This window comes from Heptranchias perlo, chromosome 24 (assembly GCF_035084215.1).
Source record: "Heptranchias perlo isolate sHepPer1 chromosome 24, sHepPer1.hap1, whole genome shotgun sequence".
Classification (NCBI taxonomy): Eukaryota; Metazoa; Chordata; class Chondrichthyes; order Hexanchiformes; family Hexanchidae; genus Heptranchias; species Heptranchias perlo.
Genome location: NC_090348.1, coordinates 18,892,973 through 18,919,244, shown reverse-complemented (window position 1 = coordinate 18,919,244; position 26,272 = coordinate 18,892,973). Strand labels below are relative to the sequence as shown.

General features: G+C 41.3%; 1 protein-coding gene across 3 annotated transcripts in view; it reads left to right on the top strand.

Annotated features, from left to right (window-relative positions):
• The window catches only part of bltp3b (bridge-like lipid transfer protein family member 3B), a 124,780-nt gene that overhangs the window by 31,673 nt on the left and 66,835 nt on the right, over positions 1 to 26,272 (top strand). For 2 of the 3 annotated variants that reach the window (XM_068004855.1, XM_068004854.1), the window contains exon 1: positions 25,684 to 25,849. In XM_068004855.1, coding sequence (XP_067860956.1) covers positions 25,766 to 25,849 — 84 coding nt within the window. In that variant the 5' untranslated portion in view covers positions 25,684 to 25,765. Of the gene's footprint in view, positions 1 to 4,299; positions 4,463 to 19,173; positions 19,213 to 21,132; positions 21,225 to 21,559; positions 21,750 to 23,800; positions 23,942 to 25,205; positions 25,377 to 25,683; positions 25,850 to 26,272 lie in introns of those variants that run through there. The other variant, XM_068004856.1, reaches the window with a different exon arrangement.

Here is a 26,272-nt window from a genome sequence, read left to right as displayed (position 1 = left end):
ATTCAAAAATTAAAATTGGAGGAAGAAGAACGGTATATTTAAGTTGCTTTAAAACAGCACCCATGGGAAAAGCATGTTCTCTAAAATGGAAATGAGACTATTTCAAACCTGGACTATTAATGAATCAAATCCAAAGTGGTCCAGTTTCTAATACAAAATGCCTTCCTTCTCAAAGTCTTGATTGATGTGTACTCGATTTGCACATTAAAAGTAGAACAATATAACTCCAGAAAACCTGTGTGCATAAAAGGTTTCCATTATTTTTGGAGTTGCTGCTCATTGTATGTATAGAGCAGCACTGTTGTAATGTGACTCACTTATCTGAGTGGTTGGGATAGAAACTGCTGTTTTTAGTAAAAGGCTAATTCATGTTGTGTGACTGTAGGTTTGAATTATGTTCTGCGACCAAATATTTTTCCCTTTTGGTTACACATTGAATCAAGATCTTTGTAAGAACTATTTTGGTCTTTTATCCTTTAAAACTACGGTTTAATCACAAGTGCTTTGTAGACATCATTGTACTGTAGTATGCCACTAAAATAGCAGTGAAGTAGCAATGGACATTGACGTTGTCCACAATATTTCCTCCAGCTCGAAAATTATACTTAAAATGTTTGTGTCGTATCCTTTCATTATCAAATTACTATTGCTTACCTAGATTTTTGCAAAATGATGGCTAATATGTGTTATTAATAAAATGTTTGCAAAGCTGTGGGTTATACATTCTGTTTTGTTAATATTTAGATCAGTTGAGGTGTTGAGAAAGGAATGACATCGCTTGAGTTTTGATTCTGAAATCCAGCATAGACTCTGACTTGGCCCAGGCTCTATTTGGCTTTAGAAAGATTTCACTTGGCCAATTCTGCTGCAGTTATTTCAATGTTCATGACTGCAGAACTAACATTTCCTTAAATATTTTTTGTTGAAAAAAGAACCATTATGAACCTGGGCAGAATTTGATGGATATGTTTAGTAAATCAGAAGAATATTGAATATACACTGTATATGTAGGTTCAGACACTTCATATTGAAAGCTTTTTTCCCTATATAAAAAGAGAAAGACTTGCATTTATCTAGCGCCTTTCACTGTTAATATAGCACCCCCCTCCTGGCCGCCTCTATCCTGTAAGTGCTGACTGATGCTGAAGTACATTTCCAGAAGCACCAGCTGCCCTTTAATACTTCACGCTATGCTGTTATTTGAGCTTAAGGTGTTCCAGCTTATTTCTTTCCATTGTAACCTTGTTTCCTTCGATTTTATTGATAATACCATGGTCAGTGCTCTTCTGAACTTTCCTCCCTTGTACCTCCTCTGTGCCAAATACGCTGTTGTAAATGCTCTTTCTGGTCTCCAAAACCTCACTGTGCAAACTAAAACTCATTGCAAAGTGTCCCATTCATTCTGTTTTGGAATCTCAAAGCTTCAGTCTTTGCTTTTTCCTAAAATTTTGAGGTTTTTAAAAATGAAGCTCAGTGTCACTAATTACTATTTCTTGATGTACCTAATTTTTCTTTTGCTCTCTTCAACTTTTGGTGCTATAGAACAATAGAAAAGATACAGCACAGAAGGGGGCCATTCAGCCCATCGTGTCTGCGCCGGCTGGAAGAACAACCAGGTGCCCATTCTAATCCCACCTTCCAGCACCCGGTCCGTAGCCCTGCAGCTTTCAGCACTTTAGGTGCAGGTCCAGGTACTTTTTAAAAAAGAGTTGAGGGTCCATGCCTCTACCATCAATTCGGGCAGCGAATTCCATACACCCACCACCCTCTGGGTTAAAAAAAAGTTTTTCCTCATGTCCCTTCTGATCCTTCCGGCAATCAGCTTAAATCTATGTCCTCTAGTTCTTGAACTCTCCGCTAGGGGAAATAGGTACTTCCTGTCTACTCTATCTAAGCCCCTTATAATTTTGTACACCTCAATCAAGTCTCCCCTCAGCCTTCTCTGCTCCAACCCCAGCCTATCCAATCTCTCCTCGTAGCTGCAATTTTCAAGCCCTGGCAACATTCTTGTAAATCTTCTCTGCACCCTCTCCAGAGCAATTACGTCCTTCCTGTAATGTGGTGACCAGAATTGCGCACAATACTCCAGCTGTGGCCTTACCAGCGTTTTATACAGTTCCATCATTACATCCCTGCTTTTGTATTCTATACCTCGGCTAATAACGGAGAGCATTCTGTATGCCTTCTTCACAACCTTATCTACCTGCACTGCCACCTTCAGGGACATGTGCACATGCACTCCAAGGTCTCTCACTTCCTCTACCCCCCTCAATATATTTCCGTTTATTGCGTATTCCCTTTTACTGTTTGCCCTCCCTAAGTGCATTACCTCACACTTCTCCGGGTTGAACTCCATTTGCCACTTTTCCGCCCACTCCACCAACCCATTGATATCTTCTTGGAGTCTACAGCTATCCTCTTCACTATCAACTACACAGCCAATTTTTGTGTTGTCTGCAAATTTGCCAATCATGCCCCCTACTTTCAAGTCCAAATCATTAATTTTTACCACAAACAGCAAGGGACCCAACACTGAGCCCTGTGGCACACCACTGGAAACGGATTTCCATTCGCAAAGACATCCATCGACTTTTACCCTTTGTTTCCTATTACTGAGCCAATTTTGGATCCAATTCGCCACATTTCCCTGTATCCCATGGGCTTTTACTTTTCTGACCAGTCTGCCATGTGGGACCTTGTCAAATGCCTTACTAAAATCCATGTAGACAACATCCACTGCACTACCCTCATTAATCCTCCTTGTCACTTCCTCAAAGAATTCAATCAAATTTGTAAGGCATGACCTTCCCTGAACAAATCCATGCTGACTATCCCTGATTAAACCATGCCTTTCCAAGTGACAGTTTATCCTATATTATGACCTTCGGCCTTCTACTCTGGATTCTCAATTAAAAATAAAAATACTCAACAGTCTTACATTGGTCCAACACTGCATCAGCTATTTATTAAATGTGTTTTAATAGCAATAAGATTGGAGATATTTTCTGCACACTTGAGTACAGGCAATTGCCTTAAAGTCTCACCTTATAAATCACACCGGACTATGCATCTTTTTAAGCATGTTGTATAAACTGTTCTGGTGCATATGTTGCCCAGCGCTTTATATAAAGGCCTCAAAATAGGTACATGAACAAATATTACAGATATAGAATTTTAACTTCTATCATTGTGCAGATTTTAAATTGTGTAACACTGGTAGTGCTAAAGAGGAGAGAGAGATGTACTTGTTTTTCTGTCAGTTCCCTCTGTGCTTTGCTCAAAGTTTTATTGTTGGTATCTTTTCCCTCTCCATCCAATTCTTGAATTTGTGTAATTATTAGTTGCATTACTATATAACCATGGCTATTACTGTATTATGTTGCCAGGATGTGTTTTCGTACCTGACCTGTGTCCATAATATGTACTCTATCTAGGAAATAATATATACAAGCATTTAGTTTCTTTGTATTAGTAAAGTAGAAATTTATAGTAATGCATTGAGTTGGATGATATAGTTGCAAGTACCTCCTGCTAGGGATTGTCGTGCTCAACTTTTATTATCAACTTTTGTACTTTTTATGATGCAATGGGGAATAATAAATCATAATGGCTCAAATGATATTGAAAAGTATGAGCTAAACATTTTGATTTATTACTGCCTTGTAACACACCTCCTAGCTATTCATTACCATATCTATCATAAACTGCTGTATTCTGGTGTGAGGAAATTCTACTAACATTCTTCTTCACGTGATGCAATACTGCTTTGTATCTGTTCATATGGAATGTGAGTGGGAGACGACAATTTGATTTGAAATTTCAATGCACACATGCAAATAGCCACAAAAAATAAATAATTTTATAACTGTTATGAATATAGTAAGACTCTTAAAGATATGGTCCAAGGTAGTGATACATCATACAGTTGAGGTGGTAAACTCCTGAGTTTTGCTCTTGTGGTTTGAGCCTTCAGCTTCACTCCTTCGCTTCCTGTTTTGGAACATACTGAAGACTGTGGTGCATTATTTATATAAAAAGAGGATTCAAATTTGATCTTTAAATTTTTAAGAATGCTACCAATTTTTTTTTGAAAGGCTTCTAACACCGAGAAATAGTTTTAAGTAGTCAAACTTCCACTATTATGAAGTGTAGTAACAAAGCAGCAAATATTTTCTACCAATCTTTCCTCCTCTTTACCTTTTAAAAGTTTTTAATTTAAAAATCCCCATGAATTTTTCTAACAGCACAAATCATGAAAACTGAAGTATCATTCTGCTATTATTTTTTTTTGTTTTGTAGGTTCACCAAGAATCTGTCACCAGATAAGATTAATTTGAGTACGCTCAAAGGTGAAGGTCAGCTGACCAACTTGGAGCTCGATGAAGAGGTACTGCAGAACATGCTGGACTTGCCCACTTGGTTGGCAATCACCAGAGTGTTCTGCAACAAGGCTGCAATTCGGGTAAGAACCTCATTTAGTACAAAAGTTACATCAACTGTATGCCATCTGCTCTTCTTAAGATCTGAAATGCCTTGTGCACAATACCATTTCCTGCCTTGTAAATATACCACGGTTAATATCAGTTCTGCAGAATCAAATCCTTTGAGTAAGAAGAGAACCAGAAAAGCGATTGCAGTTGAAAATTACACAAGGGAACTTGGCTGGTGTAAAAAGACACAACTGAACAGTGAAAATACAGATGAACAGAGCTGGGAGATAAACTAGCATATCCTCTGCAGGCACTGTTAATGGAACATAAAGTGACAATAAACACGAAGGATAGTGCACCATCTGGCAGCTATAATGTTTTGAGAAATTAGAGTTCCTTCTTCTGATTTTCCAGAATCCAAAATAAATTTAGGGTTCTAAATCTCAAGTCTAATAGTAAAGATTGTTATTTATGTTAGCAGATTTCCCAATGCTCACGGTGACTTGGAGGACAGGATGTTTTATAACATTAGGGGTGTTGTGCCATACAGCACACAATGTATTATAAGTGCCACTGGTTTCTGGTGATTGAATTCAGTTTTTATTACATGCTAGTAAGTGTTTTTTATCAGTGTTTTGGGGATTGAATGCTGTGACTTCATTTTTCTGTGAAAACTATAAAGTTGTTGCCTTGATTATTCTTGTTTTCATAAATGAGTGGCCTTTATTTTATAGATCTATTGCCATACTTATTTTTAATTTAATTTTTATTGCTTACCTTTCTTTGAAGCTGAGCAGTGAGATAGTAGGCAAGATGTACCACGAGGTAGGTACCTGATGTTTAGCAGTGCTGGAGACAGTCCTGGGCTTTGGTAACACTGAGAGGATGGTCCTGAAATATGGCGGCACTGTGGAGGAGGAATTTGGGGGGTGGGGGGTGGTGGTGGGGGAGGAGTAGGACTTAAATGTGGGGTTTGGCTCACTGGTGGATTCCTAAGGTTGATCAGTCATGAAAGGGAGGATGTTTATGACATTGTAAGTTGATGAATGCTGCAGTATTTTACAATTTAGTAATTCCTGACACAACAAACAGGGGAAGTTGTTTTGACACTTTAAAAAAAAGACTTGAAAACCTAGCATAATATCCAAATGCAAATATCCAAATCCAAAACCAAAGTCCTTTTTACAGTTAAGTCACTGCAAAGTGGTGTGCTTCTTGGAAGTGACACAATAAACCTACTTTGTTTAAAAAAAAAATTACCAGGGTTTGGAGGGTGGGTGTTGGGGGTTGGAATTGGACCCCACTGCCTGTGTTTTCCTGTAGCTAAGCAGTGGCCACAACAAAACAGTAAGTAATTTTTTTTTTAAAGCTTCAAGTTATTACTCTAACCAAATAAAAGTAAACATATAATTAGAGGAACAACTTAATATACCATTTTTTATAGATATACCAGCCAAATGACTTATGTAAAAGTGTCCAAGGAGTTTAGAGGCAATGGTCAGCGCTGCGCAGCAATTTAACTTTGGACCACATCAAAAAATCAAAAATAAGCTTGCTGAACATTTTCACAAGAAGAAATTCAAGCTGAACGATTTGCTTCGAGTGATTCCCAGTGTTGATCCTTCCGTTTCAATTCATGAAGTGTGCTGCATGAATAATAGCTTGTTTTCATACAAGTAGCTGACTGAATACAAGGAGGTAATGATGAATCTGTGAAAGGATATTGGAGCCCTGGAAAAGTTGTGATGTAGATTCACTAGGCTAATACCAGGAGTGAGAGGATACAGTTACGATGAGACTTAAAAAAAAACTAGGGCTGTGTTTACACAGCATAGAAAGGAAGACTTGCATTTACATAGCACCTTTCATGACCTCAGAACGTCCTAAAGTGCTTTACAGCCAATTAAGTATTTTTTGAAGTGTAGTTACTATTGTCATGTAGGAAACGCTATTCAAATAAGTGAATCACAACACGCAAGAAAGAATTAATTTAAGAGTACCTGGAAAGAGCAGGGAAATGAGAGTTCAGTCGATAACTCTGATGCAGAGCCAGCACTGACACAATCATGATGGGACAAGCTGATATTGGAAGGAAGATGAGTGTACCGCACCACCTGCTCTGAGATAATGTATCTTAGTGCCTACTTTCTAAAATGTATGCAATATTTTTTTCTCTGGTCTAGTTGCCAGAGAGAGTTGAGATCTTACTAAAACTTTGATACGCTTGACAAAACCTACACAAGTCAAGTTAGACTCCGCCTTGCAGCTTTATGAAAAATATAATTCATTACACAATGAATAAATGGTTATGAAAGATGTGGCACAAGTAGAAAATTATGTATGTTTTGTGTAAAACTTTATATAAAATAGCCTATTTATGGGTTAGGCTCCAGCTGGAGTGTTGTGTCCAATTCTGGGCACCACATTTTAGGAAGGATGTCAAGGCCTTAGAGAGGGTGCAGAGGAGATTTACTAGAATGGTACCAAGGATGAAAGACTTAGAGCAGAGAAGGTTAAGAGGAGATTTAATAGAGGTATTCAAAATCATGAAGGGTTTTGATAGAGTAAATAAGGAGAAACTGTTTCCACTGGCAGAAAGGTCGGTAACCAGAGGACACAGATTTAAGATAATTGGCAAAAGAACCAGAGGTGAGATGAGAAATTTTTTTACACAGCGAGTTGTTATGATCTGGAATGCACTGCCTAAAAGAGCTGGCACAGGCATGATGGGCTGAATGGCCTCTTTCTGTGCTGTAACATTCAATGATTCAATTTAAAGTTCAGTGTAGTGAGCTGAAAAAACTGGATCATTACCAATATGCTCACCCTAAATTGTACAATGGAATGCCAAATGCAATTTATTGAAGTTTAATGGTCGCGTAGTACCAAGGTACGCTCACAGCTTTGTTACAGTAGTATTTTTCAATTGACTTGTTTTATTTTATAGAATCCTTGCACAGTAGGAAATGTAGTGAGTGCTAAATGAAAATTCTTTTCAGTGCTACCAATCATGCTCAGTGCCATATTTGTTCCAGTTTTCTGTTTTATTCTCAAATGGCTTTCCATTATCACACAAAAACTATTCATTATTGACCGTTATCTGGAAAACACTATCGCAAGCTGCATATTTAATTGCCTGATGAGATTATCTGAGAATCAAACAAAGCTTTTGGAGGTGCCTGACACCTGATTTAGTCAGTGCTGTTTTACATTCAGTGTTGACCTTGCATCAAGATGTGGAGATGCCGGTGATGGACTGGGGTTGACAATTGTAAACAATTTTACAACACCAAGTTATAGTCCAGCAATTTTATTTTAAATTCACAAGCTTTCGGAGACTTCCTCCTTCCTCAGGTAAATGTTTTACCTGAGGAAGGAGGAAGTCTCCGAAAGCTTGTGAATTTAAAATAAAATTGCTGGACTATAACTTGGTGTTGTAAAATTGTTTGCATCAAGATGTTCATGAAGGGAATTAATAGGATAATCATTCAGGCTTCATATATAAAGTAAGGAATCTTACAACACTCGGTTATAGTCCAACAATTTTATTTTAAAATCACAAGCTTTTGGAGATTATCTCCTTCGTCAGGTGAGTGAGTGAGTGAAAGGTTCTCAAATCGCATATCTTATATTGGGCTGGGACACGCTCACACCAATCAAAGGTGTCGTTGGTGTCCAGACAGGTTAGCCACGGAAAACAGTTCTGAATACACAATGGGTCAGGTTACAAAGCCAGAGAGAGAAAGAGACCCGAAAGGCAGAGAGAGAGAGAGAGAGAGAGAGCGAGAATGTCCAGTTGTATTAAAAACAAATAACTTTTTTATTCCCCAGCTTACGTGTAGCGTGACATGAACCCAAGATCCCGGTTGAGGCCATCCTCATGGGTGCCGAACTTGGCTATCAATTTCTGCTTGACGATTTTGCGTTGTCGTGTGTCTCAAAGGCCGCCTTGGAGAACGCTTACCCGAAGATCGGTGGCTGAATGTCCTTGACTGCTGAAGTGTTCCCCGACTGGGAGGGAACCCTCCTGTCTGGCGATTGTTGCGCGGTGTCCGTTCATCCATTGTCGCAGTGTCTGCACGGTCTCGCCAATGTACCATGCTCCGGGGCATCCTTTCCTGCAACGTATGAGGTAGACAACGTTGGCCGAGTCACAGGAGTATGAACCATGTACCTGGTGGGTGGTGTCCTCTTGTGTGATGGTGGTATCTGTGTCGATGATCTGGCATGTCTTGCAGAGGTTGCCGTGGCAGGGTTGTGTGGTGTCGTGGACGCTGTTCTCCTGAAAGCTGGGTAATTTGCTGTGAACGATGGTCTGTTTGAGGTTGGGTGGCTGTTTGAAGGCGAGTAGTGGAGGCGTGGGGATGGCCATAGCGAGGTGTTTGTCGTCATCGATGACATGTTGAAGGCTGCGGAGAACATGGCGTAGTTTCTTCGCTCCGGGGAAGTACTAGACGACGAAGGGTACTCTGTTGGTTGCGTCCCATGTTTGTCTTCTGAGGAGGTCTATGCGATTCTTCGCTGTGGCCCGTCGGAACTGTCGATCGACAAGTCGAGCGTCATATCCCGTTCTTACGAGGGCGTCTTTCAGCGTCTGTAGGTGTCCATCGCGTTCCTCCTCGTCTGAGCAGATACACATCATATATCCACATCGTATATAAAGGTTAATTCTATGGTCCTGGGCTCCCAGTGGGGGGCCATGCACGCGGCGAGCACTGTTTGTAGATTTGGAGCTGCAAAGTTCTCGCCTTATTGTTGGCCCATGTTCTCTTCAAGCATGGCTTCCCTGCTGGGCTATTGATATTGTGGAATTACGCCTATAGTTGGTAGTGATGAGGGGTGAAAGGAAATGTCATTGACTTGTTTTGTGTTATTTGCTAAAAGAATTGTTTTTTGTTTATGACAGTGCAAGTTGATGAATGCTGCAATTTTTTATAATTTAGAAATTCCTAACAAAACCAATGGGGTAAATTGTTCTGACGTTTTTATAAAACTAGCATAATATCCAAATGCAACCATTGAAACCCACAACTGCTGTTCTTTTAAAGTTAAGTCATTGTAAAGTAGTATGCTTCTTGGAAGTGACACAATAAGACATATTTCTTGAGAAAGTTATCGGCGGGGGGTGGGAGGGGATTGGCCCCCATTATTGGCTGTGGCTAAGCAGTGGCTGCCAATAAAAAAAGTAAGTACATTTTCATTTATAAGTTTGATGTGGAGCCAGGAGGAGCAGAAGTGTTCTTCCCAGCTCCACAGCACCCTTGTTGTGGGTCACTGCCAGCCCTTAATCGGCCTCCCCTCTCATTGTCCACTTGCTCCCCACCGCCCCCCACCACCAGGAATTTACCTGGGTGCTGCTGCTGGACGAGGCAAGCAGCCTAAAAATGATCCCCTTGAAATGGATGCGTTGTGTCTGGAGTTGCAACAGGCGTGGTAGCTTGCCCAAATTATTAAAATGAGGCCCGAGGCCCAATTTAGGGCGGTCGTTGGGCCTCCCGTTTCAGGCGTGTGCTCTGCACAATTAGTTATGCACCCGAAAACGGGCCATAACTATTTTCTATCTCACCTTCTCTTTCCAAATCCTCTCTGATAGCAGTGATATGGTATGAATTGAGTTGAGGTACATTAGCCATTGTTGCTTCCCTCTTGGTCCTTATTGAAAATCTAATCCAGGCTGTGTGTTGATACACATTGACTCTTGACCTCAGCAATTAAGACCATCTCAGATAGATATATACAAGGTTCTTGCAGCCCATGTGGACGAGTGCAGGGACTGCAGGGCGGATGAGCAAACTGGCCATGGCACCGTGGTTCAGGGGGCCATTCAAATGGGGGGAGTAAAAAGAAATGTGGTTGTAGTAGGCGACGGTATAGTTAGAGGGTTAGACACTGTTCTCTGCAGCCAAGAGCGAGAGTCTCGAAGGCTGTGTTGCCTACCCAGTGTCAGGACTAAGGACATCTCCTTAGGGCTGGAGAGAAACTTGGAGTGGGAGGGGGAGGATCCAGTTATCATGGTCCATGTAGGTACCAACGATATAGGTAGGACTAAAAGAGGTTGTGCTGAGGGAGTTTGAGCAGCTCGGGACTAAATTAAAAAGCAGAACTACAAAGTTGATCTCCGAATTATTACCTGAGCCACAAGCAAATTGGCACAAGGTAAATCAGATCAGAGAGATGAATGCGTGGCTCAAAGATTGGTTTGGGAGAAGTGGGTTTCGATTCATGGGGCACTGGCACTCGTACTGGGGAAAGAGGGAGCTGTTCCGTTGGGACGGGCTTCACCTGAACCATGCTGGGACTAGTGTTCTGGCAAACCAAATAACTGGGCGGTAGAGAAGGCTTTAAACTAAATAGAGGGGGGGAGGGCTAAGGTGGGGCAAAGTTTAGATTGATGAAAAGAAAAGACAAGGAAGTAGTACAGGAAAGTGATGGGAGTAATGATAAAAAACAGAGTGTGTCAGGAAGGGACAGAGCGTACAAACATAAGAGTACACTTCCGGGTTTCCCACAGACGCACTGACATGCGTGCACAGCCTCCGCATGTGGGACTTCCGCCGGCAATTAAAGCCGGTGGGGTGCCACTTAAAGTATTTATTTAGGTATTTCAGGTCGTTTACAGACCTGATTAACGAGATATTTCAGGAGGGGTGGGATTTTACAAACAACTGGGACTGTTTCCCGTACTGGGGGAAACACTCCCAGTTCAAATGGACGTGTTGCAGCCATCAGCCTGTGGCAGCTGCAAAGGTCCATTTGACAGGTGCGGGGGGCGGGGGGGAGACCCTCACTCATTGCAGGAGGCCACTCTGTCACTTTGGACAAAGTTTGGCCTCCACCACCCTCCTCCTAACAATAAAATTCACCAACTTGCACACTTACCCCGGTGTCCAGACACATGTACCTACCTTGCGGACCCCCTCAGATGTACATCTTCCGGATGTGGGCCGCCGTAGCTGCAGTCATGACCTCCTCGAAGGACGAACAACATCACCAGCCTCACCGGCTTGCCGGCCCGCCGTCCACCTCTGACACGTGGAGCTCCACAACACAGTGCTGTCACACATCCACCTGCACAGCAGGAGGGAGGGCAACCGCAGAGAGAGATACGTCGCAGAGGGCACTACCCTCCCCACAGGGTCCACAGACCGAGGCTCAGCTTCCTGGACCTCTCTGAGCAGCAGTGCACACGGAGGCTCAGAGTCACTCGACATGTAGTCGTGGACATCTGCAGCCTCCTTCATGCCGAGCTGCTCCCGGCTGGCCCGAGCACCATCTTCTTACCTGTCTCTGTCAAAGCCACCACTGCCCTCAACAACTTCTCCTCCGCATCCTTCCAGGGTGCCACCGGGGACATCGCTGGCGTCTCTCAGTCGTCTGCACAAAAGAGCCCTGCAAGTACACCTACACCCACTCTGCAGTGACACAATGGGTGGCATCAGTTGTGGGTCTTCATAGTGATCCTCAGGAGAGGGCATTATTGCACAAACCAGACAAGATTCGCAAAGACGTGGTAGTAGTGGTGCCAATGTAATATGTGATGTGAGTTGGTCAGAAATTCAATATAAGTAAAAACCATGACAAGCCCTCAAACACCCTTGTGCATCCCCTTCACGCTCACAACACGTTTGCCTTACGCTGCCTACTGCACATATGTGATGCATGCCCTGTGGCTGCAGCACAGGTAGTGGCAGGTTGAGTGAAGCTGACTGAAAGAGATGCATGAGAGGGTGAGTATGAGATTGTATGAGGATTGGGTTGAGTGGTAGTGGCGGGATGAGTACTGGCGAGGTGAGTAAGTGCAGGTAAGATGAGGATGAGGCTTGAGTGGGTGTGAGGGGTGATGTGACAGAGTAGTGTTGGCAGTGCAGAAAGAGATGTGGGGTGGGGGCGGTGATGTGGCACACGGAGTGTAGGGGAATGAGTAAGTGTACTCACTTTGGCTGACCTACTGAGGTCATTGCAGCGCCTCCTGCACTGTCTGCAGGTGGGCGATATGTTGGTGGTGCAGGTGACCTCCTCTGCCACCTTGAGCCAGGCCTTCTTGGTGGCAGAGGCAGGCCGCTTCCTCCCGCCCGCCGGGGGGAAGATCTCTGTCCTCCCCCTCCTCCTCACCCCATCCAATGATACCTGGAGTGAGGTATCATTAAACCTGGGAGGAGCCTTGCCCCTGGGCTGCTCCATGCTGTAATGTTTCCTCTTCCTTGCAGCATCAGTCAGTGGAGGACTGCCCCTTTAAATAGAGCTCCTCCAGCTGACAGCCCTTACTGCGCATGCGCAGTCCGCCCACTGCGCAGCTCAGCAGCGGGGACCCCGGAACAAGAGGTAAGTGGATCCAATTAGCCTGCGATTGCGTTCGGGGCAGACTGATTTCATCGGGCCTGTTACCCACACGCCCTATCACCCCCCCCGCGCCGCGAACCCACCGCCCTGGTAATATCGGGCCCATGATCTTGGCTCAGAAGATCAAGATGTCAAATCAATTTGGGTGGAGGTAAGAAATAGCAAGGGAAAGGAATCACTGGTGGGAGTAGTATATAGGCCCCCTAACAGTAGCTACACTGTAAGGCAAAATATAAATCAAGAAATAAGGAGGGCTTGTAAAAAAGGTAATGCAATAATCATGGGCGATTTTAACTTTCACATAGATTGGACAAATCAAATTGGCAACAATAACCCTGAGGAGGAGTTCATAGAGTGTATTAGGGACTCTTTCTTAGACCAATACGTCGGGGAACCAACCAGGGAACAGGCCATTTTGGATCTGGTAATGGGTAACGATACAGGATTAATTAATGATCTCAAAGTAAAGGATCCCTTGGGAAGCAGTGATCATAACATGATAGAATTTCACATCCAGTTTGAGAGCGAGGATCTTGGGTCTGAAACTACTGTATTAAACTTAAATAAGGGCAATTATAAAGGAATGAGGGAGGAATTGGCTAAAGTGGACCGGGTAAACAGATTAGATGGTATGATGGTGGATAAGCAGTGGCAAACATTTAAAAAGATATTGTATGATTCGCAACAAAAATATATCCCTGTGAGGAGGAAAGACTCCACAAAAAGGGTGAACCAACCATGGCTAACTAAGGAAGTCAAGGATGGTATCAGGTTAAAAGAAAAAGCATAAAACATGGCAAAGATTACTGGTAAGCCCAGAGATTGGGAAAACTTTAAAAACCAGCAAAGGATGACTAAAAGAATAACAGAGGGAGAAAATAAATTATGAGAGTAAACTAGCAAGAAATATAAAAACTGTTAGTAAAAGCTTCTCAAGGTATATAAAAAGGAAGAGGGTAGTTAAAGTAAACATTGGTCCCGTAGTGGATGAGACTGGGGAAATAATAATGGAAAACAAGGCAATGGCAGAGAAATTGAACAGATATTTTGTATCTGTCTGCACAGTAGAAGACACTAATAACATACCTATAATAGTAGAAAATCAAAGGGGAGGGAGGAACTAAAACCAATCACTATCACTAGAGAAAAAGTACGAGGTAAACTAATGGGTCTAAAGGCTGACAAGTCCCCTGGACCCGATGGCTTGCATCCGAGGGTCTTAAAGAAAGTGGCTACAGAGATAGTGGATGCATTGGTTGTAATCTTCCAGAATTCACTTGATTCCGGAAAGGTCCCAGTGGATTGGAAAACCGCAAACGTAACACCCCTATTCAAGAAGGGAGTGAGACAGAAAGCAGGTAACTATAGACCAGTTAGCCTAACATCTGTCATTGGGAAAAAGCTAGAATCCATTATTAAGGAAGTAGGAGCAGGACATTTGGAGACTCATAATACAATCAAGGAGAGTCAATATGGTTTTATGAAGTGGAAATCATGTCTGACAGGTTTATTAGAGTTCTTTGAGGAAGTAACGGGCAGGGTGGATGAAGGGGAACCAATGGATGCAGTATATTTGGATTTCCAAAAGGCATTTGATAAGGTGCCACATAAAAGATTACTGCACAAGATAAGAGCTCATGGTGTTGGGGGTAATATACTGGCATGGATAGAGGATTGGCTAACTAACAGAAAACAAAGAGTCGGGATAAAAGGGTCATTTTCAAAATGGCAATCTGTAACTAGTGGGGTGCCGCAGGGATCAGTGCTGGGGTCTCAACTATTTACAATATATATCAATGACTTGGATGAAGGAACAGAGTGTCCTGTGGCCAAATTTGCTGATGGTAGAAAGATAGATGGAAACGCAAGTTGCGATGAGGACACAAAGTGTCTGCAAAGGGATATTGACAGGTTAAGCGACTGGGCAAAAATTTGGCAGATAGAATATAATGTGGGAAAATGTGAAGTCATCCACTTTGGGAGGAAAAATAAAAAAGCAAAATATTATTTGAATGGAGAAATACTACAAAATGCTGCAGTACAGAGGGATCTGGATGTCCTCTTATATGAAACACAAAAAGTCAACATGCAGGTGCAGCAGGTAATCCGGAAGGCAAACGGAATATTGGCCTTTATTTCTAGGGGGATGGAGTATAAAAGCAGGGAAGTCATGCTACAACTGTACAGGGTGCTGGTGAGACCACACCTGCGTACAGTTCTGGTGCCCTTATTTTAGGAAGGACATACTTGCATTGGAGGCAGTTCAGAGAAGGTTAACTAGGTTGATTCCGGGTATGGAAGGGTTGTCTTATGAGGAAAGATTGAACAAGTTGGGTTTATACTCATTGGAGTTTAGAAGAATGAGAGGAGATCTTATTGAAACATACAAGATTCTGAGGGGACTCGATAGGGTAGATGCTGAGAGGATGTTACCCCTCATGAAGGAATCTAAAACTAGGGGCATAGTCGCAGAATAAGGGGTCGCCCGTTTAAGATGGAGATGAGGAGGAATTTCTTCTCCCAGTGGGTCGTGGATCTTTGGAATTCTTTACCCCAAAAAGCTGTAGAGGCTGAGTCATTGAATACATTCAAGGCTGAGTTAGACAAATTTTTGATCAGCATGGGGAAAGGGCAGGAAAGTGGAGTTGAGGTAAAAATCATATCAGCCATGATCTCATTAAATGGCGGAGGAGGCTCGAGGGGCCAAACGGCCGCCTCCTGCTCCTATCTCTTATGGTCTCATCTGTTTTTGGTAATCTTGTCTGATGTCTTCTCATTCAACCAAAAATGATTATGTCTTTAATATTTCCTGATCTGGGCTATGGCATCAGAGTGGTACCAGGTTTTAGCAGGTACTTGACCACAAGAAAAGTTGGAGGGAGAATTGACCCAAAAATTCTCGTGCAAAGCACCTCACAGTCAGCACAAATGAGATTAAGAACATAAGAAATAGGAGCAGGAGTAGGCCATACTGTCTCTTGAGCCTGCTCTGCCATTCAATAAGATCATGGCTGATCTTTAACCTCAACTCCACTTCCCCGCCTGATCCCCATATCCCTTGATTCCATTCGAGTTCAAAAATCTATCAGTCTCAGCCTTGAATATATTCAACGACTCAGCAGCCACAGCCCTCTGGGGTAGAGAATTCCAAAGATTCACAACCCTCTGAGTGAAGAAATTGCTTCTCATCTCAGTCCTAAATGGCCGACCCCTTATCCTGAGACCATGCCCCCTTGTTCTAGACCTCCTGCCAGGGGAAACAGCCTCTCAGCATCTACCCTGTGAAGCCCTCTCAGAATCTTTTATGTTTCAATTGGATCACCTCTCATTTTTCTAAACTCCAGAGAGTATAAGCCCATTCTACTCAATCTCTCCTCATGGGATAACCCTCTCATCCCAGGAATAAATCTAATGAACCTTCATTGTACCGCCTCTGAGGCAAGTATATCCTTTCTTCGGTAAGGAGACCAAAACTCTGCACAGTGCTCCAGGTGTGGTCGCATCAAAGTCTTGTATAATTGCAGCAAGACTTCCTTACTCTTGTACTCCAACCCCCTTGCAATAAAGGCCAACATGCCATTTGCCTTCCAATTGCTTGCTGTACCTGTTTGTTAACTTTCTGTGATTCGTGTACAAGGACACCCAAATCTCTCTGAATGCCAACATTTAATAGATTCTTATCATTTAAAAAATATTCTGTTTTTCTATTCTTCCTATCAAAGTGAATAACCTCACATTTCCCCACATTATACTCCATCTGCCACATTCTTGCCCACTCACTTAACCTGTCTATATCCCTTTGTAGACTCTGTGTCCTCCTCACAGCTTATTTTCTCACCTAGCTTTGTGTCATCAGCAAACTTGGATACACTACACTCAGTCCTTTCATCTAAGTCATTGACATAAATTGTAAATAGTTGAGGTCCAAGCACTGATCCTTGCGACACCCCACTAGTTACAGCCTGCCGACCTGAAAATGACACTTTTATTCCTACTCTCTCTTTTCTGTCCGTTAACCAATCCTCTATCCATGCTAATATATTATTACAACCCCATGAGCCCTTATCTTGTGTAACAACCTTTTGTGTGGCACCTTATCAAGTGCCTTTTGAAAATCTAAATATACTACATCTGCTGGTTCCCCTTCATCTACCCTGCTAGTTACATCCTCAAAAAAACTCTTAATAGATTTGTCAAACATGATTTCCCTTTCATAAAACCACATTGACTCTGCCTAATCATATTATGATTTTCTATGTGCCCCGTTGCCATGTCCTTAATAATGGATTCCAGCATTTCCCCGACTACTGATGTCAGGCTAACTGGCCTGTAGTTCCCTGTTTCCCCTCTCCCTCCTTTCTTGAAAAGCGGTGTTACATTTAGCAGGGGACTGGGAGAAAGCTGTGTGTTCCTTTGTTTGGAGAATGATATTTGGTGTGCAGGACCTATATAAAGGGTGAGTTAGGAAGTTAAAGTGGGTTAAAAATGGAAACAAAAAGAGAAAATGCTGGAGCCACTGAAAACTGCTTTGTTATCTCCACAGATGCTGACTGGGTACCACATTTTCTCTTCTTGTTTCAGATTTCCAGTATCTGAAGTGTTTTTCTTTTTGTTTATGTTGGATTAAAATGGTGTACTTAAGGTTAGCAGAAAACATGCATTCAAAAATGGGCATACAAATGAGCATTTTGCCCATATTTTTAAAATGCTGATGTTTTTAAAACATGCTTTTTCAGCTTTCAGTGATTAAAATGTCCATGTAATTCCCATTATGTTTCGACTGTTCTATGAATTCTACAGCCTTCTCTACTAAACCTATTTGCAGGAGGATCTTTGAATGCTGCTGACATTTCTTTGATACAGCGAGTGTTTCCTACAGTACTGGAACCGTGAATCAAGAATTAATGCAGATTTTTCTTGTGCAACACTGTAATCTAATTTTTTACCAGCATAAGATTGGGGTGTCATCACTTTCTGTTAGGCATGATGATGCCACTTCCCTTCATGGTAACTTGTACCATTACTGTATGATGTTAGCTAAAAAGATTTACTGGAAGGTGATCTGTAGAATTAGATAATTTCTAGAAAAATTCATGTCAAGCTATGTTCTGCTCTGAATTTCTAAAATGGCATGAACAGTTTGAAAGGATAGCAACATTTCTAAAATTTATGACTAAATTAAAACAGTTGTCAGTTGGAACTCCAGTCTTGTTTGTTATGAAAAGCCATTGCATTTTTTTAAGCAGCGTGAAACATTGTTGGCATTTTACTTGCATACGGGGCAAACTAGATGACTTAGTTTTTGTTAAGGCAAGGAGTGGTCTAATTATTGTAGAAGGATTGTACACTAAATATAGAAGAAGGCGAGGCAGCTGTCTAAGCCTACATTTACATTTAGGTGAGTTGGTCCATTTTGGTTTTTAAAAAAAGTCATACTTTGGGGGGGGAGACAAGGAGAACATGTTCTGTCAGTCTGCAAATTATATATTTCCTATTATTTTCACTTACATGTGATGCAGTACCCCACCCCACAGTTGCACTGGCTGTCGCCTTGGGGCATGGTTCAATCAGCACAAGTTCCCTCCTAAACCTTGGTCACATAGTTGTTAGTCATGTGGTGAGTCTTGAAGATTATTGGCAATTTAATTTTAGGGCAGGGCACAGTGCGGAGCTCAATCCTGACCTCACCAATATCCACACATGCACTAGCAGGAGGGGTTGCTAGATAGCAATCAGGAGAAGGAATCTTGGATGATTTCCCTTTCCCCAATTTGGGGCACTGTGGCCAGCTCTAGCACCCCTACTAAGATCAGCGAACTCTGCATCAATCGGTGATTGAACCTGATCTATTTGGCCCAGCTACTCATTTATAAACTTGCTGAGCCATTAGGGAAGCAAAATAGGTAAGTGCAATAATATTGAGACAATGATTGGGTTTTTCTGGTCCTTTTGTGTACTTATTCCCATTCCTCTTAAAAAAAAATAGGACATGCATTGCATTCTTCAGTGAATTTTTGGTTTGCAACGAGGGATTTTTTATGATTGGTATTATCATTGAAACAGGAAAAGGCTGATAAGACACGTAAGCTACTTTGCACCCCACAAACAATAGTGCTCTGCTTGTTAGTGTGGCTGGATCCTATTATTTCAATAACTTTTGTGCACTAACATTGTGATCACAATTGCTGAACAGTGTCTGATACCTTTCTGGGATAGTCGGAATGGTATAAAGCTGTCATTATTCAGTTTTATAATGATTAAATTTATAGGGTGTGATGTTTGTAAGAAAGTTTGAGAACAAAGCCACCATAGAACATTGCCCGAGTATTTCTTTGGCCTTTGGAAGCACAGTTTTAGAAACTGAAAGCGTTCCTGAGTAACCTATTCTCTGTCTTTCTTGCAGATACACTGGACTAAACTGAAGACTCACCCAATTTGCCTGGTATGTTTTCATTTTATAATCATTAAATGTGAATGAAGCTATTTGTGTCCAACGCTCTAGTATTTGACACCAGTAGTTAATATAAAGGCCTTTTTTGGGAGAGGGAGGGTATTCTACTCATTATTCAGGGCAGCAATTCCAGCGTTATGGCAGGGAGTAATTAGTGTGGTTGCCATTCTCAGTCTACATGCTTGCAGTTTTCTTTACTGGGTTTTGTTGAAGTTTCTTTCAAAACTCTTCATTCATTTTAAGTGCATATTCCAGTGTGCTCCCTGGGCAGCAGAATGAACAGACATACATATATCTGGGGTTTTATCATGCTATTGATTGCTCTGATGAGGGAAAACCACATGTTAAAATGATGACATGCAAACTATTATAAGCTCACCTTTCAGTTCTCTATTGCCATTTGTTCCTCTCCCTTATTCCCAATTTATGGATCTTTATGTAAATTTTCAAAGTCAGTGCATTTACTTTTTATCTTTGTAAATTTTTCATGGCATCCTTACCAGAAATGAATCCGGTTGTTTATTTATGTAAAGGAAACAATTAAAATTCTCAGAGCAGTCTTTTGAGTGAATGATTTAGCAAATTGAAAAAAAGTTTTCAGATATAATCTCTGAGCAACACAAGTATGTAATCGGCAAAGATGCCCTGTTGCTGATGATTATTTCCTTTTTATATTTACTTGTCTTATGCAGAGCCATTTCCTACCACTGTTACTAATGCTGACTTTACAGTCATTCATGATACACTTGTAGTTATTGGGATTGTTATCTTGGAGTGAACTGATGTAGGTTGTCTCAGTTTACCTGATAGGTTTGAATGAAGAAGGCCCTTCAGCCCCATTGATCCCATCCCTCCAGAATACCCAACCTACTATCTTCTATTCCCACATTTGGCTGTTTCTTAAATGAGTCCAGTATTCTGGCCTCAATCACCCATCCTCGTAACCTTTTGCAGTTATTGATTACCCTCTTTTTAAAAAAAAAATTACTTCTGACTCTGTCTTAACTTTGCCCCTTCGTAGCCTTCTTGTACTGCTGCCCTGGCATATCCAAGTATTGTTTTAAACTTTGTAGGGTTATGGGGAAAGAGCGGGGGAGTGGGACTAATTGGACAGCTCTTTCAAAGAGCCAGCATAGGCACAGTATGCTGAAAGGCCTCCTTCTGTGCTGTAAGATTCTATGATTCTATAACCTTTCAATTTTTTGGATTATGTGCACTACAATATTATGATTTAGGTTATTTTCTGTATTCATTGCTCTCAAATCAATCATTCTGTTGTACCTCATGATTGTGTGGTTCAGTAATAAAATTAATTTCTTCTAGTGATTGTGCCAGGTATGTTCTGAGGTGTTTTGGTATCATCAGCATTATTGGGCAGAGGAAGAGATTATTTTTAAATATGCCAAGAGGATACTGAGCCATATGGATTGGAAGTTTGTTACCTGGGCTGTGCAAAATTATCCAATCTCATTTGGGGCTGCAATGGGAAATACATTTGGCCTCGATATCCCTGAGCTTTGAGAGGGGGGGAAAGAAAATTTGATTTCCTGATTGCAATCGCTACCCATTGACTGCTTGAAGTACGCGTATGTAGGTGCTGGTGAAGGGATGTTGAAATTTGGGTGTGATAACCCCTGATTGAAAAGCCCACTGATGCTGGTTGTCCAAGGTCACCCTGGAAGAATGGCCACTTGGATGAGACTCTGGATTGCTGCTGTTGATTGTGGAGCTGTAATCCAGAATGAATTGTTGCTTTCAGAAGCAGAGGTGTAAGAGGAGAAAATGTCCAAAAAAAGGTCCATTTTTGAATTGACTTTCACATCACGTGAGATATCAGAACAACTGAAGTGATCTGTTTAGCAAATTACTTCAGTGTGGATTTAGTGATTTTTTTTTTTGGTCTTCATCTAGTACCTGGATAAGGTAGAAATGGAGATGAGAACTTGTGAGGAGCCTCGGCCTCCTAATGGACCGTCTCCTATTGCGACAGCTTCAGGTCAAAGGTGAGTCATGAATACAAAGCCCTTAATCGTTAAGGAAAATTGCTGTAGTTGAAATGCAGCCAGGATTCAAATGCAGTATGTCATTTATCTTTATTGTTTTGTTTGGAAGTCAATTTTCTTTTCTCTGAATGTAAACTTCAAAAATAATCTTAAGTACATATTTGGTAAAATGCACAGCTAGTAATTTTATTTGTGTTAAATCAATGACGATTCTGTGTTTTACTGCTTTCAAAAAGTGAGGAAATAGGCTGTTTACTTACAATTGAAATATTAAGTGTACTGAAAGTATATTTCTTCAGTTAATGACTTGCTTTTTAACTTTATTCTTCCTATAGTGAGTATGGCTTCGCTGAAAAAGTTGTAGAAGGCATTTCTCTTTCTGTGAATTCCATCATTATCAAAATCAAAGCAAAAGCTTTCAATGCATCTTTTGAGTTGTCCCAGCTGCAAATACATAGCGTAAATACAAGCTGGCAGCAAAGTGATCTGCGCTTTACCCGAATACAAGATCCTCAGCGTGGGGAGGTAAATACTAGTTTTCTTTTGGGATTATTCTTCTTTGCTGCTCCATTCTATATATCATTGATAATGTATTTGAAATTTTCTTTTATTTGGCTGATTAACAAAAACTATAATTTTTTTTTTAAAATGACGGGTTGAAATTTTATTTGCACAAAAGAGGGCTAGAATTATTTAAATATATGGGCCCGAAGTTGTGCGATAGGGCGCAAACCTGCGTAACTGCCGAGATGTGTCTTTAGAGAACCTCCAGAACTGACCCTGAAGCACTTTCCAGGATCAGGGGGAGGTTCGCTAATTAGCCTACCAATAAGAGGTACCCACACCACGAGGGCAGCAGCTTGCCGAAGAGGCCTGGAAGTCCGACTGAAGACAGCACTTGGGTTGCTGACGGCCTCTCCCCTGACAAACCTCCTGTGTATGTCCCCAAAAACCACCCCCCGCCACCCCCCCCCCCCCACAACCTTATGTCAGGTCTTATTGAATGCCAGGAAAGTGGAAACTCCTGACTTAGGAATTCTCTGCCTCCTCTTCAATAAATGACCATGTTTGGGGTGGGCAAGGACTCCACCCCCAACAGGCCATCTGGAATAATTGAAGCAACATCCCAGCCTAGTTTCTGGCCTTTCCGGTAGACTCATGCCAAGTTACAGTGGGACTGGGCTGGAAGGACTGCAGATATTCAGAACCATGCTGATTTTTTTTTAGTGTGCAAGGATCATTTTAAATGAGTATATGGCTAAATAAAAAGGTAAGATCTAAATGAATCACCATTCATTAATTCCTGTTCATGTTGGAAAACAAATTCTAAATTCTTAAGTGGTAACAAAACAATAAAGTAACTGTCTAAAGGCAAACACAAATAAAAGATGGACCGCCCTCCAAAAAGTATTAATTATGAATGACTGCATGCAACAACTAGTAAGAAAGAATTAGCTGCCGTTTGCTTCACGCCAAATCCTCAGAATACATATTAAGTTCTCTTTTTTGTACAAAAAAAATGGTCAACATAAATTCAATTTTAAGTGTTCATGTTGCTGCTGAAGGGTTTTAGAACCTTGTAGTGACTGGGTGTATACTGCTTTTTATTCCAGTGTTTTCTGTCCTCTAAATCCATTACATTTCACATTTCAAACTCTGGCATACAACTCAGAAGGCTTGTTTAAGTGCTGTTGTGATTCATACTGTAGTACATTACATGGGTGCTAGCAGTAACTATTCTTTATGTGCAGGCCCAGATAGTGAGTTCTTGCAGTTTATTTGATCACTGGACATTACAGCCATACTTGATCCTGGCCTCACCCACTGCCCACACAGATACTTTCTTCTAGGGGTCATTTAGATAGGAATCAGAATGGAAACCCAGTTGGGAGGCAGAGATTTTAATCATAATTTCTTGGAATGAGCAACAAGTAGCAAATGAGGCAGTTAGGCAGGAGGGTTTGATTGATACGATATGGAAAGATTTGGGTGCAGGGCTTTCCTACATTGATAGGCTGGTTGGGAGGTAAGTATTATGATTGTCTCAGCTGTAATACTTACTCCTGATGCTTGTGCTGATTGACGTTACAGAAATCTCATCAAAGTAAGCAAACCAAAGCTTTTAGATTTTTGTTTTAAAACTTGCTTATTTTCCAAATGTACTTCTTCTCACCCTTCTTGTTCTCCTGCATTGAAAACTCAGCTAAGAGTACAAGTACTATTTCTAGATCTCCATTATTGTTGTTTCAGCTGCAAGTAGATGTGCCAGGCAGGCTTGGGCTGACTTGTTTTCAGTTTTTTCTGCTCTCTCCCCGTGAGACAACTAACCTCTATTCACCATCTCCCAGCGGCAGCTTGTGAATTGTGTCAGCAAACCACTTATGGCACAGTGCCTCTTAAGCAATGTACCACTTGTGAGTTTCTTAGACCAGAGAAAAGGTCTGATGGTGCTGTAATAAAAAATCCTGTGGCATTTCAGTTTAACACAGTAATTCCCAGTGTCTTGCTGGGACTTTATCAGAATCCTGATGTTTGCTATTGCTGGTTGGCAGCTAAATCGCTTCTTCTGTGTTTAGGTTCTGACATTCAAGGAGATTACCTGGCAGATGATCCGAATTGAGGCAGATGCTATCCAGAATGAGGAACATGATATCCTGAGTGCACCTGTGAGGCTCATCACAAACCAGTCCAAAATGAAAGTCAGCTTGAAGCGAAGGGTACAAAATAGTAAATTATTTCTTTGAGGAAAAAAAAGCAATGTCACCAAAATGGCATAAATAAAGTACTGGATAAAAGGCTAGTGTGGTTGAAGTGCAAAGTTATTGATTTAAGGTGGACAGGCAAAGCAAACACATTATAGTGGAACTGGCTAAATTTTTCTTTGATATGTTTGTGAGCATTTTAGATTTTTTTTCTTCACAACATGTCTTTAAGAAGATCTCAAAATGAAAAAGACTACAAAAAGTTGTTTGGCCATAATGCTGAAGTGTTGGACCTGTAGCCATAAGACATTATTAATCAAAATTTAGGTTGATTTCACGTTTGTGTTGTCCCTAGGCATTCTGATTGTCTGTTCAGAGAGGCATTGGTGGAGGTGAAAAAACATGGAGATTGCCCATGCCTTCAACTTTCATCGTTGTGCTGTCATGCACTTTTGTTGCCACTGTTATAGCAAGATTTTGGTTTGCCAGAACCAAACATACCTGCTGAGGTAGCATGATATCAAGAGTATTTATATAAGCAAAGTCACATTCAAGAGGTGGTCTTGCTTATATTTGCAGTACACTAGATGCTCTGACACTTTCTAAATAAAATCCTTAAGTGGTCCTTGGCACCACCAATTTATTTTCCACTGATTGATAAGAGCTGATGGGGCAGTCAATTCTTTTCAGTCAGAAAATTCACCAGCAGCACGAGGCTGCTACATTGTATCTTTGGAGCACTGATGTGTGTACACGTGCAGTGGTATTCCTTTGGAAGATGAGTGAGCTAGACTTCATAATGATTTGTGGGGGAAGGGTTGGTAAACAGGCTGAAGAGAAGTTTTTGCCACCTGGCATTTAGACCAACAATCAATCTTGGCATGGTAGCTAAATATATCCATAGACTGAGCTGCCTGCCATTCCGATCAGAGCGAATAGCATTACTATGGTTTGATTGATGGAAAATTACAAAAGTGAATTCATTGGGACAATTATCCTTTTACTGTCATACTGGACAACCAAGTACTATCATGATCACTGGTGCTTTACTGTAATGTTCTGCTACCGTTCCTTTTTGTGTCCCCCTCCCCCCCTCGTATAATGTGTAAGCCTATAATGAAGATGTATGCATTGACACACTTGTCGCCATTATGACTATTGGACCATACCTTGTTAACGCTTGTAAACAATTTTACAACACCAAGTTATAGTCCAGCAATTTTATTTTAAATTCACAAGCTTTCGGAGGCTACCTCCTTCCTCATCCTTATATTTGCAGCTAAAGGATTGTAACGTGGTGGCATCAAAGCTGGTGCTTATATTGGATGATTTGTTGTGGGTTTTGACTGACTCCCAGCTGAAGGCAATGGCACAATATGCAAAATCTCTGAGTGAAGCCATGGAAAAATCTGCACAACAAAGAAAGAGTATGGCTTCTGAACCCATCCAGGTCTGTATTTACAGCTCTTCCATTTTAGAGTCTTTCCACATCGTTCACCTGAGGAAGGAGGTAGCCTCCGAAAGCTTGTGAATTTAAAATAAAATTGCTGGACTATAACTTGGTGTTGTAAAATTGTTTACAATTGTCAACCCCAGTCCATCACCGGCATCTCCACATCATTGTTAATGCTTGAGAGACATTTTGTAGCAGAATGAGTTCAGTGCAATTCCCATTTGAGCTTGGGCTTGGATGTATTGGGTCTCGGGTAGGATTTAAGATCTAATTATTCTTCTTCTCACTTTCTTGAGCAGCTAAAGGATTGTAACGTGGTGGCATCAAAGCTGGTGCTTATATTGGATGATTTGTTGTGGGTTTTGACTGACTCCCAGCTGAAGGCAATGGCACAATATGCAAAATCTCTGAGTGAAGCCATGGAAAAATCTGCACAACAAAGAAAGAGTATGGCTTCTGAACCCATCCAGGTCTGTATTTACAGCTCTTCCATTTTAGAATCTTATTTTGTGCATAACACATGCAAATAGGAATAAACTCAGATAATTTGGTACTATGGTCAAGGCCTGTTATTGGTGCATTAACAAAAGTAGCAGTGAAAGCATAAGCTTATGTGGTTTATAATGGTATTAAGCCTTAAGGGGGTACTTGTTCCTATTTTATGCATTTCCTTTTTTAAATGTTAACGTTAAAAACATTACAGAATGAAAACTTTATATCAGTATGACAAATGCCCACGGTGAATCATTTTATATGTAAATATTAATAGCTGAGCTATACTGAAAACAAATCTCATTATTTATAGAATTGCACATACCCAGGAGTGTACCAAAGCAGTGAATCCTTTGAGGAGTGCTAATAACCTCAGCTGATAAAATAAAGCTCAAGCGGTT